The sequence below is a fragment of the Pseudochaenichthys georgianus genome, chromosome 11 (genome assembly GCF_902827115.2).
Source record: "Pseudochaenichthys georgianus chromosome 11, fPseGeo1.2, whole genome shotgun sequence".
Classification (NCBI taxonomy): Eukaryota; Metazoa; Chordata; class Actinopteri; order Perciformes; family Channichthyidae; genus Pseudochaenichthys; species Pseudochaenichthys georgianus.
Window position 1 is genome coordinate 32,104 of NC_047513.1, and position 13,644 is coordinate 45,747.

The 13,644-nt window shown below is 39.2% G+C and overlaps 1 protein-coding gene across 3 annotated transcripts; it reads left to right on the forward strand.

The window, feature by feature from the left end:
- Nucleotides 1-582: 582 nt before the first annotated feature.
- Nucleotides 583-8,953, forward strand: LOC117455522 (uncharacterized). 3 transcript variants are annotated; one of them, XM_034095052.2, is made up of 9 exons: nt 583-641; nt 2,716-2,798; nt 5,305-5,447; nt 5,829-5,907; nt 6,049-6,202; nt 6,608-6,798; nt 7,563-7,704; nt 7,948-8,075; nt 8,523-8,953. In XM_034095052.2, the coding sequence occupies exons 3-9, from the start codon at nt 5,401-5,403 to the stop codon at nt 8,628-8,630; spliced, it is 849 nt and encodes a 282-aa protein (XP_033950943.1). In that variant the 5' UTR covers nt 583-641; nt 2,716-2,798; nt 5,305-5,400; the 3' UTR covers nt 8,631-8,953. The 3 variants fall into 3 exon arrangements, with proteins under 3 accessions (XP_033950943.1, XP_071060818.1, XP_071060819.1); XM_071204717.1 differs by having other exon boundaries at nt 6,611-6,798; XM_071204718.1 differs by lacking the exons at nt 583-641; nt 2,716-2,798; nt 5,305-5,447 and adding an exon at nt 3,182-3,268.
- The last annotated feature ends 4,691 nt before the right edge of the window (nt 8,954-13,644 follow it).

Below are 13,644 nucleotides of genomic sequence, written 5' to 3' on the forward strand. Positions count from 1 at the left end.
TATATGTTCACTTGTTATGTTCATGAACCAAAATTCTCAAAATGCTCATGAACCATTTTAAAGAGCAGTTCATGAAATGTTTATGAACATTGTTCATTCATATAAAGTTCCTGTTTTGCTCATGACAGACTTTTATGAGCAATTTATGATTTCATGATCCAGCCAATCACAACATTATAATTAAAACCCCAAAAAGTGTGCATGAGTATTTCATGAACTTTTCATGACTATGAGCATTTCATGAATTTTGGATGATTGTGGCAAGTTCAGAATATTTTGGAATATTCATGAGCATTTTATGTGTTCAGTGTGATGTTTTTAAAGACCTCTTGAATATTCATCTACTATTTGAACATTTCTTTCTTTTTTAAAACTTTTAATCTTAAAACAAAACAATAGTGCATTTGAAACTGAACATTATCTGTATTTATTTTGGTGACATTCATATCATTTTATGGTTTATCTGTACTGTTTGAGAAGCAGTACGAGTAAGTAGCGCCAAGGTGGAACCTTTGGCAGGTGAGCGGTGACATCTGGGTTACCTTAGGGGGGACACTTCCGCCCCCTTCTCAGAAGCAATCCAGACGATCAACCGGATCCTGTGTATAATTATTGCTGCTCCACTTTTCTGTTTTCTACAGGTCAGTACATAATGAAAATGATCGATGTTAACTTGTGTGAGTTAGATATGATGTTGGAGATGTTTAGGAGAGTGTGTCAGAAGGTTTTGAGCATGTTTGACATAGTAACGGTATTTTAAAAATACTAAACTGTCGGCAACAATAGATGCCATTTTCGTGGGCTTCAGCCGCACCTGGGTAAACGTGACCTGAGCGAAGGCTCGCAGGCAGGTTAGCTGCTGCGCACGGGTAATATGTTTTGTTTACCTGAGTGCAGTCTTGCAGGCACATTGCCTTGTTTTTTGTTTATTAACATTGACAGTGTATTTTTGTGATCTCCATAATATGTTATATTTGGTAAAGATAGATATATTGATAGAAAGTATTATTTGATAGCGTTATGTGTTTATAGATAACAACCTGTCCTTCACTGCAAACATAGCTGCTACAACCCGCTGCTGCAGATACACGCTTTACAACATCAGGAGGATGCGTCCCCAGCTGACCCAGAAAGCGACGCAGGTTCTGGTCCAGGCTCTCATCATCTCACGCCTAAACTACTGCAACTCCCTCCTGGCTGGTCTACCTGCATGTGCCATCCGACCTGCAGCTCATCCAGAATGCAGCGGCTCGTCTGGTCTTCAACCTTCCTAAATTCTCCCACGCCACGCCGCTCCTCCACTCCCTCCACTGGCTTCCGGTAACTGCTAGAATCCACTTCAAGACAATGGTACTTGCGTACCATGCTGCGAATGGATCTGGCCCTTCCTACATCCAGGACATGGTTAATCGTACACCCCAGCACGTGCACGCCGCTCTGCATCAACCAAACGGCTCGCTGCACCCTCACTGCGAAGGGGACCCAAGTTCCCATCAGCAAAAACACGTGGGTTTGCTATCCTGGCTCCAAAATGGTGGAATGAGCTCCCCATTGACATCAGGACAGCAGATAGCTTACACACCTTCCGGCGCAGACTGAAAACTCATCTCTTTCGACTCCACTTCGAGCAATAGAAATATTAACAAAGCACTTATGGACTGGCTTACCTAAAGCCAGTTGAGTAGCACTTGAAATGTTTTTGCTCTATGAAACCTGATGTACTTATATGATTCTGTTTTCTTCAAGTTTGTATTTTGTTGGTCGAACGCACTTATTGTACAAGGCGACTGCTTTGGATAAAAGCGTCAGCTAAATGCAATGTAATGTAATAATTTATATTGACTATGTTGAATTTCTCCTTGAGATACAGTAATTGACAGACAGATAACTTAAATGGAGAAATGTGATGTTTGTAAAGTTCAGCTATTTGAATGTAACTGTGTACTTTGAATTTTGAATAAGAAGCATTCCAGACGATCAACCGAATCCTGTGTATAATTATTGCTGCTGCACTTTTCTGTTTTCTACAGAAATCATTTATTGTTGCTGTGGTACCCAAGCTTTTGGGACCCGTAACAAAAAATGTTGTGCAGCTGAGTGTCAAGAACTGCTTCAAATAGTGATAGGATTAATTGTAGTGCTCCACCTGTATACATGTATGTTTGTTTGTTTGTTAATTTGAGTAAAGTTCCATTGTGATTCACATAATTGTTGTTTTCTATGGTTGCCAATTGACCCACAGTCAGTGGTTCATAGCCAGCCATTGAATTATATTCAGTGACTGGGTATGAACTGTTCATGAATGGTTCATGAAGTTGTTATGAACAGTTCTTGATATGTTCATGAACAGTTCTTGAAATGTTCTTGGGTGAAAACTGAATATCCCTACACACTCACTGAAAACTCCATTTCATGAATTGTTCATGAACCTGCCTAAAACCATATTCCATGAATTGTTCATGAACCATTCCAGCACAGGAGTTTCATGAGTAGTTCATGAACTGCCCTAGTGCCATTTAATGTTCATGTCACTTTCATGAACAGTTCATCAACTTTGTTATGAGCTGTTTATGAGCTGTTCATGAATATGGTTCACTAATATTTCATGAACTTTTCATGACAAGTTCTTGAACAGTTCACTATCATCTCACTGGGGTTATTTCATGTTATTGTATGTTTTTTTCTTAATGGACTCTGTTTGTGTTGATGTTGCAGGTTGTACGAACAATAGATGGACGATTTTGTGACCTCAAAGTTGATTGAGTGGCAGCTTCCAGGGCTGATAGAAAGGTTCAGAGGTAAGCTAATTTATAAGTCATCTCCATGCCTTCATTTTATGGGTACTGTGTTATGCAGGGTTCGTACGGGTGCTTGAAATCCTTGAAAATGCTTGAAATTTGACGTGGTGTTTTCAAGGTTGGGAAAGTGCTTGAAAATGTAAATGCTTTACTTTAACAATAAATTGCTGTCTGACTGAATAGTTCGCTTTTTAGATTAAAAGAAAATAATTGCTTCGCTTCTCCATAAAACAGCTCCGCTGCATCTTCCCGCGCTATGCGCGTGACCTGCAAGTGTTTGTGTTACGTGTGACCTGGGCATTCTGATAAGAGTGATAGATAACTGTGTGCCAGGAGGTTGCCGTTTCAACGAGCGTTGGCTAGCAGAAGACAAAGCCATGGCTAAGATGAGGGTCAAGCCCACGAGTAGCCTCCTGCAAAGTTTGCAAACATAACGATGCGAGAGTCTGCGCTGACGAGCCACATGAAAGGTACGCCGCAGTAGAGCATTTTAGATTAGGCTAACGTTGCATGTTACGTTTGTTTAAGCCAGGGGTGCCCAACCTTTTTTGAACCGAGAGCTACTTTTAAAGTTGCCAGTCTGCCGAGATCTACCAGTCCAAATAGAGAGGCGTAGCCATTACTGACAGCCTACTACCAGGTAAATACACACTTCTACTTGTATAACACTGACCTTTGTACGATTAATACTTCTTAAAATACTGCAGATCCTTTATCTTTCCTCTTTCTAATCTACACACATACTAGTATTTAACTGAAGTTACACAACAGTGTTGTTGATACAGAGTTGGAGTTTATTCACAGTCACATATTACAGTGGGTAATGTTTTCAAGAAACATTGAACAGTGCTGCCACATATGACACAGGGACAAAGAGAAAATACTCTGAACCCTTTCTTTGCCATTATATAAAAGTAGTGTTGCTACAAAAGTATAAATTAGGCTTACTAATAAGACAACTCAGATCTGAAGCTACACAGGAATCTGCTGCAACAATGCAATAAAAAAGACAAAATTAATAGAATCAAACCCATTTTGTGTTGCATTTTATTAGAGTATAAAAAGAAATGCCTTTAAAATAGGATGCAAGCAACACTAGTTTCTTAACCTGAATTGATAATAGACTATAATCAATTTAAACAGAACAGATCTTAATGTTTGCATTCTTATACCATTTTGTACAATAATTATAATGAATAAGTTCAAACAAACTAAAACTTACAGCTGATTAATAACGGTATCTAACTTGAGTTTTTATTGTATCAAAAACCTGTTGAAATGCTACTGTTATTTTTACTGTCCCCCAAAAGCGCGTCAGCAGCCTCCAGGAATGCTTCTTTCACAACTTCGCCGTCTTTGAAAGACTTCATGTGTTTCGCAAGAACGTGACTGACACGATAAGATGCTCTGGTAGCAGCCTTGATCTTGTTGTTGGGCCTGGTGAAAATGGACTGCTGTGCATTTAGCAGTCCTTTCAGGCCCCTCCACTTTTGGGAGCGTAGGGCAGAATTAGGAGGGAATTCCGTCTCGTAGCGTTTGTGCACTGTTTTGAAATGCCGCTCCTAAAAGACCCTTCTTCGATAAAGCCACGCTCGCATTGCAGATGAGACAGATGGACTTTGAATTGGAATAGATACAAAAATAATCATCCTCCCACTCGGAGTGAAAATTATATATTTGGGGCTTTTTTGCTTCTGCCATTGCGGTCTTGTGTGTGTCACTCCTGCAGTGTTGACACGTACAACGTCAGCAAACTAGTACCCACTGCCCACAAGCCACGCCCCGACACATGGGGTCACGCCGGCCAATCACAAAGCTTTGATGCGTTCAAGTGCATTATTCTGGCACAGGAAGATTATGTTATAGGACATTAACGATACAACTGAATATTGTTGTTCTATTTTTAGACACATCTCGTCGATCGCGATCGACTGGTTGGGCACCCCTGGTTTAAGCTAACGTTTGCTAGCGGAATAGCGAACTCGATTGAGGGATAATAATAATTGCAGGGGACAAACGAGCCGGTTTTTGTTTTTTTTGCGGAGGGATCTAGATCCCGCTTATTACAAGGCCACATTCTCAACAAAGTAACGACATGACTCCCAATATTAATTGAAATGCTTTTATGGATTTAGAAAATGATTTTATTGATTTAAAAAATAGTTTTATGTATTGATTTAAATTTAAATTCCGCTAAGAAAAGTAGTCCGTTGTTTCTGTTTGAACTAACGTAGCAACGGCAGGAACTGCTTCAATAGTGTTTTTGAGGAGCTTTTTGATTACAGATTTGAAAACATCGCTGCTTGCTTTAAAAGTAGCACAATTCATGATGTCAAACCTTGGGAAGTATCTAGATATCCCTGCCCTAATGCCAAAGGAACTGCACACTGAATATGTATATGAAAGCAGACTGCTCGGTGTTCGGTGTTGCTGTGCCGCTGTCACGTATGTTCCCCTGATCTCTGCGTCACCGAGTTTAATTGCCTTTTTGTCTGTATTCTTTCAGGATATCCGTGCTGTTCTTTCTGCCGTGCCTGAGGGCAGGTCTATAGTGGAGAGCCTGGACACAGACCAACTGATCACAGGAAAGGAAAGAAAGGCCATGGTGCGGATTTTGGTGTCTCACCTCATTGAAAAATGTGGAGAAACGTGAGTACAAATTTACAGAAGGAGGATTTCGTTTTTAGATTAGTGTCCGTCCTGACTTTGAAAGGTCATGACTTCGACCCCCGGCCAAGTCATACCAAATACTGTTCAAAATGGTAACCGATGCCTCCCTGCTTGGCTTTCAGTATCAAGGGTAGGATTAGGGGTAAGTCCCTGTGACATATTGGCGTTAGACCTATGTCCTAAGATTGTAAGTGTACATCAAGCTGTCTGACGCAACATACACAGGAGATGGGCTCCTGGCCTAAGACCACAATGTTCTCAAATACTATTACTTGTCTTGTTGACATTTAGAGTGTTTTTACAGTATGACGACTGTTTTATTGTCTAATGATTGTATCTGTACATATTGGCCATTTTCAGACCTACCGCGGTGATGAAAATTGCCCTGGCTTCCGCCTTGATTCATGCATTCCCCTGCTTAAATGATGACAGTGGTTTTGTGAGTACTTTTTGTGAAGTAAAACTAAATACTATCTAAAAAAAGATTGATTCTTTTTTTAAATTGAATGTATATGCACAGGGTCAAGTAGACATTTTAGGCTCATGGGTTTATATGGGGATTATTTTAATATCTTGTCAGGGAACATGGTATGCCAAGGGGCGATTCCACCACCCAGCAACCGGGTTCCTAGAAGAAAGACTCCGTAATATCAGGAAGCAGTTGAGGAGGAGCTCCCGCGGGCCCAGGCCACAGAGGGAACAAGACACTGTGCCCAGCAGGATAGTCATACCAGGTAATACAATGAAAATCTGTCCCAGATTTGCCTCTGGTTTAGAGTGGTATCTGACAGACAGCTCTGCAACAAAGTATTCTCTATGGCGTCATATTTGTTACGCAGCCTGTAATGCTGCATCTTAAATGCCTGTAATGCTGCATCTTAAATCTCAGTGCAGAATTCTGCTCTTCCATTAATTTTGTTTTTCTGTGAAACTGCCTCAATTGCTGCATCAATGTTGTCTCAGAGGATTTCGCTACTTTTATATACACGTAGGCATCACTTCAAACCTATGGAACCCTGTCATATCAGTGACATAAGAAAATAGTGTATAGCACATTGAGAGATCACCGGGGGCGACCCCGGTGATGGCCTGGTGTAATATTTATATTTGACAACAATGTGATATTTTGTATTTTACAGCAGCCACCATATCCGAAGAGCGAGCTGTGCAGTTTGCAGAATGGTTGAAGAATAACTCGCAGCCCCTCGCCCAGGTGGAGGCATATATGCGGGACAGCTGCCAGTACAGGGCAGGATGGATACGGGCCGAGCACTCGAAGTCCATTCCCGAAGTCCTGGCCATGTTCCCTCGTCTTACTACTCCAGGCATGGTATGTCAAAACTCAAATATATGTATAGTAGCCTGGCGCCTGTTTGCTAGAGCAGTTTGGTAAATAGAAGCCAGGCTCTCCTCCAGGAGGAGACGCGTTTAGCCATTTTGTGAGAATGGAAACTACTCATTGCTTATTGGAGAATTAGGACAGAGCGAAACAAAATGGAATATATTGCTTCTTTTGAAAGAAAATCACCTGGACCATGTTTTTGGGGACCTGAGGAATAACTGTACCTTTCAGGACAGGAACCCCTTTTGGCGTTCCTGTTGCTATGTACAGTATATAGCAACATACATTTTTTGTAATTTTTGAATAAATATTTGAAGTTTTTCAGAAAACTTAGGTCAGGATTTAGAAGGCATTTTTAGAATCGGCCTCAGGTCTAAATGGGTTAATCCAATAGTATACACAGGACATGCTGTATAAAGCCCACTTCTTTTCAGAAGTAGTAGAGTTGGTGCATATAATTATTGTGCGTGTGCACATTCTGTTATGCATTGTCACTACTCGTGAGTTTGGATTCCTACAGGCTAAATCTTGGTCATGCTTTTATTAACCTTGCTTCTTTAAGTATTGGAGCTCAGCCATCATAGGTCTTGTCAACTTGCCAGAATTATGTCAATATCTTTATTTGTCCTGTATTTAAAACTTCATCACTTTATGGTCAGGAAAATGTACTTTTTTACTATGCACTAGGAATAGTGAGTGTATTGTCATATTGTCTAAATGACCATGTTTCTCAATTTGTCTCCATCTTTTAGATTGCACAAGATTTTTCGATCCTCTTCGCAGAGCCTGCACCTAAACTCTTCGAAACGTGGGTTCCTCTTTACGCTGACAAGATCATTCGTCTGGCGAAACGCGAAGGGAAACTCGCATTGCCAGAGGAACAGATCAATCTGGGTAAGATAGTTATTTTATAACAAACTTAGCAAATGTAAAGAATACCTTACTAATAATAATAAGGAGTTTGTTTTTATATCATGCTTTTCTGGATACTCAAATGCACTATACATAAGAACTTAACTAACAAAACACTCCAACAAGAAAGACATTTTTTTTGGTGATTTGATTGATGTGGAACTTTATTTTATTGTATTATACGACTATTCAAGTCTATTGACACCCATAATTGTCCTCCTACAGATGCCAGGGGAGAAGTAGCCCTGATGCTGCTGCCTGTCATGCTCCCTCCGCCTGTTTATAAACAGGGCAGAAAATTGGTCCGCGCCAGTGTGGAAGAATCAAAGAGATTCTTCATTGATGTTAAGCCTGTAAGTTATTTACCTTTTAACAGAAATTCAAATATAAATTCATAGTGAAATTATTCCAATTATTCTTTTACACTGTTGGAAAGCCTGATTCCTCTTTACAACAAGGTGCAACTTGTAAAGATTGTATTCGTGGAATGAGTGACACAGTTTGACGTTTGTCAGAATACTCATTTCATGAAGCACTATTCTTACAAGTTGTAACTCGGTGTAAGTTGTTACTCCATATCGACGTGGGATGTATAAACCACAGACCACACATAAGTAGACTGGCCACGCACCCAGAATAAATTGTTTAAGACCACGCCATTGAATTTAGGGCTGTCACGCTTCTTTCTTAAATCAGCTGATGGGGTGGGAGGGAGTTGAAAGAGCTTCAGAAGAGACCTGATGACAATTTCTCTGCACCGGTAGAAATACTTATCTTTTTTATTTTCTTTCTCATCATAGGTCGGAACTAACATGGTGGAGTATTTGGAGCAGCCAAATCGTCCAGGTCGTGCCTGTTCGTGCTACTGCTTCAGGATGGGATGCTGTGCTCTCAAGCCTTTGTTGTGATCTCAGGCAAGGCTATTGAGACTGAGACGGCTCTCGCAGCTGTGGATACCTGTTTCAAGAGTTTTTATGTCTTTGACATAAACTATACAAATCAGTGTTTGCCTACTTGGCAATTTTTACAGGATGTTGTTTATGAACTCGAGGGAACTGTTTCCCCAGCAGTGAAGTTCCTGAAAACGCAAATACATGCTTGCAAGTAGACCTGCATCCCCCCCACCCATCTCTTCCTTTCTCTCTCCTCTCCCTCTTGTTCCACATCTCTACATTGTATCAATAACCCTTGTGTGAGGAACTGGGAATTTTATTTTTTGATGTGTTTTGATTCTGTGATTTGAATTTTAATAAATTATTATTGTTACATTGGTGTGAGAATATATTTGATCAAGAAAACAACCGAAGGATCAGAGGTGAGTAAATGCCAACAAGATGTATCACACAATTGTGATAATGTGATAATTTAGTTAAATTGATGACTATCAGTTGTGCCAATGAAATGTCAATTATAAAAGGGAACAACCCATTATAATTGGTAATAATTCATAATTAATTATACATTAACAACTAAACCCAGCTGTGTAGTCAATGTGAACCCTTCATTGGGTTATATAACCAACCCAATTTGTTGAGTAATATTATATAACCCAACAAATTGGGTTGGTAATATAACTTATATAACCAACCCAATTTGTTGGGTTAAATAACCAACCCAATTTGTTGGGTTAAATTAACCCAGCGTGTGTTCTGTCCAATATTTAACCAGTGCTGGGTTGGGAAACTACCCAGATTGGGTTGTTTTTAACCCAGTCGTTTTAAGAGTGCACCTGAGAGCTCAGGAAGCAGCAGGTAATGTTTTGAAGTCTTAACAAAAGCAGAACCGGCTCAAAACACAATCTACAAGACAGATGAGCTAATTAGTTTCAGCACCAGGCACAGTTTCTAAAAGCTTACCATTTAAAAAATGATATTAGTTGTCAGGGAGAGAATACAGTTTATGTTGTGTGGAGATATTACAGATGGTACAATTGTTCCCAGTAGGCTGCACTCAGTATCCAGTGTATTGTATATATGGTTAGGAACTGATACCTATCGCCAGAAAAACATTGATTTAGTTTTTTGGCTTTGTAAACATGCACATTGTGTGCTCTCTCTGAACAGGGTGGTGCTCGGCAAATCATTACTTTTTTTGGCATTAATAACCACTAGGACTAACGTCTGAATATAAAAACAATGCAACAATAATATTAAATCACTTTATTTAATAAAACCAACCAACTAATGATGTGATTTGTGAATATTAATATAATTATGAGATAAGGTTTGTTTTTTTTATATATGTTTTTTTTCTTCTGTGAAACAGGGATGTGTGATGGAATGGAAAAAAAAAATCATTGAATTTGCATTGATTTTAAGTTTTTTTAAGGATTATTCTAACACAAAGTCTTATTCAAAGCTGCTGGAGGTAACTTAGGGCATTTACATATACAATCTTGATAACAGCGGATGTCCTTGATGTGTTGCTTTGGGCAACAATAAGAGCCGTCTCCTTCCCCTGTGTGTTTCACGTTGCTGTTTTTCTTATTGTTGGGATCCCATCAATAAAACTAACACATCCTGCCCTTCCAGCACAATCCACTCCTTGTGAATATTTTATTCATAACATCTGCAGGAAATGTTGAGGTTCACTGATGGTAACTAACAGCATTTAAAAAGTGGCAAGTATTAATGATTAGTAATGTGTTAAAGGGGCCGTATTCTGCACATGTTCAGGTGTGTATCAGAAGTAAAGTCTCTACTGTAACATGTCTCCATGCTTTAAGGTTCAAAAAGCTCCTTATGTTTATCATACTGCCTGTGCTGCAGCACCTCTTTTCACCCTCTGTCTGAAACCAGAGCCCAGTCTGCTCTGATTGGTTAGCTTGCAGGCACTGTTGTGATTGGGCAACCGCTGAGAGATGTCCCGCCCCTTAACCTATAATGTACAAAGAAACTACCTCTGGAGGGAACACAGGGATTTTAGCATTTACAGACCATTTACATGCACTCCCATATACAGATGTAGCGCTTCATTTCAGACGCCTACCCGTGCGGGTCCGTGATCGGCACGGGGTGGGCCCCTGCTGAAAAGGAAAACCCCCCCGCAGGACTTGAAACGCCCCCTTGATAAATAGATTTAATTATAATGAAACCAGCTGCAATGGATCACGGATCCACCAGGGGGAGCCGTGAAAAGCTGCCACACTGGAACTCATGTGAAATAAACAGCTGATCTACAGGTATCTGATATAGCGGATATTTGTTAAGATCCATATGTCACGGATAGGATCATATTCTGTGCTAAATAAGAGACATGTAATCATTTACTAAACATCACCATGTTTTTATTTAACAAAATAATGTTTAATTCACGTTGGCATAAGTACGAAACCATCGCTATGTTTTTAGATCAGGAAATGCATCCAGGCTCAAACAATTTTCAATCATCATCCTCACAATCATTTAATGTATCATATGTTCGCGAGTTGAAATGAATGCACTAAATTTAATCCACGTGAGTTTACAACAACAAAAATAATCGCTTTGTTTTTATATCACATCCGACCGGAGGAAAATGCAGCGGCTTTCACAACCGATCATCCTAATCCCACGGGCAAACAATAATATGTAGTGTTAATAGTTTACTGTATTATTAGTGTCTAATATTACTGGGGATTTCGGAATGGTACTGGATTTTGATTTATTGTATCGGCTTCATATCGCAATATATTCCCGAAGTCTGAAATGCAAAAATGTCCCACATTAGGGCAATTCACCCTACATTTAATCATTCAAACAAAATCATATTTCGTTTCTTTTTAACTAAATAAATGTTGTTTAATCCACATAATAAATTATGTGGATTAAACCACATGTATTTAGTTAAAAAGAAACGAAATATGATTTCATATCTGACATAAACGATTTGCACGACATTTGTGCATTCTTTAAACCGAGTCAAGCCGAGTCCGGAGGTGGCGGCACATTAAAGTGTGCACCTGATTGTTTAACTTGAAGGTGCCTGATGACAAAAGCACTCGTTTGCTTGGAACAAAGTAAACGGCCAAGACACACATTGAGTCCAGAAAATGAATGTTATTAAGGGCTGTAAATATAATAACCCTGTGTCTAAAATTGACAACAGGCTTATTATATTTACAGCCCTTAAGATACACTTTTGTGTTTAACCAACACACTCTCACTCCCTAAGCATCCAGGAGCGACGTTTGGTCAGTGTCCGTGGCGTCCAATTGTGATGCTCCTAGGCTCCTTCAGCATCATAAAGGGACGCAAATAGTTTTCAACTGATTGCAATGTATTCCCATCTGCATCGGGATTTGACGCTCATGGAAGCACGGCATTCGTTTGTGTCGGCTGCCCTTAAAGGCAATGTGAGCATCCATTCCCATTGGATAACGGAGAATTGTACACCCGGAAGTAAGTATTCCTCTTACTGTCGATTGATTTTACAGTGATATCTGCACTATTCATCGACTAAAAAACACCAGATTATCCTTGTTAACATTGATTGGTTGATTGGTTTAAATTGTGTGCAATGCTTTTGTATTTTTCCCCTTCGATTCGGAGAAACAAATATTTGTTCTGAGTAAAGGATGGCAGAAGACACTACACTACCCAGAATCCCCAGCTATCGTTTGACAAACCCCGTTTTTTTTCACCATTCATTCCAATGGCTGGCGTCTATGTCGCGTGATCTTCAAATTTCTCCCTGCAGAAAAAGAAAACATGGCCGAACTTCGTTTTATTCTCGGTGGAAAATGCCTATTTTAAAGTTAGTTTGGCCATTAAAATGCGTTTTGATGTCATTTGATGCGAGAAATATGAGTTGTTATTTCAGATTATGTGTGCAGTGGATGTACATGATCTTTAGTTTGCTAGTTATTACGAAGATTACTTCAGGAAATCGCGACGTTTTCATTGTTACCAAGGTGGTTGCTATCGATATTATTTCTGGTATGTTGTGTAACTGTTTAATGGTGTTATCTTTATTGCTACCCCCTTCCCCGTCAATGTATAGTGTTGGTCCACAGCGCAAACATATTAGTTTAACAAAATCCGTATCTAAAGATAGCCTACGTTATTTTCCCCTGTGCAATTCCAGTCTCACATCTCACAGCACATCGTCATTAACAAATACCGGAAACAGACCGAAAACATTTAAAAAAAAAAATAATAATACTTTATTCCGAGTGTGCTTGCTTTTCTCTTTGAAAGTCATCACATAACGGCATTGTAATACACGGTTCGGCTGCATTAAATATTACATATCTGCCGTAGTTCTGTATTTATAGAGCCCTGATGAGAAGACTTCTAGACAAACATGAGGAACTGAAAACGTGACGTGGATCATAAATATATCAGCCATTAAACAACATCTTACATTTCTTTTCACACAATACGTCTCCATGCAGTATCAACACTAATTCGGCTCACTTTTATATTTGATCCAATTGGTAGATAGGCTGTATTTACACCATAAAGGTGCACAGCTGATATAAAGGGACACCTAGTGGTTAAAGCATGTTATTGAATTTCATTATTTGTATTATTAGATATTAATAGGATCCCTATAAAGTATATTCATTACTCGTTATTCTCTACTAATAGTTAATTAAAGACTGTATATAATGACTATTTTGTACATCCCTTTCAATATTTCAAGATTTTCTAAGGTTTATTGACATCATAGGCCTACACAACTATGGTGTAGTTCTGCACTGAATTAAAAACTTGGGTCGCAGGTTCCTCAATAGTGCATTACAAGACATCTATCAATATTTGTCCATACCTCCAGCAATGTTAACTATGTTGAAGCACTTATTTTAAGTGATATTATACATAATGTATTATACTCTTATAAGATGTAAGTAGATATTTCATCTCCGGCCTTGTCAGGTATTGAACAATCAATAAATAAAGAACACAGAATTGTTGAATATAAAACACAGAATTTGTGTGA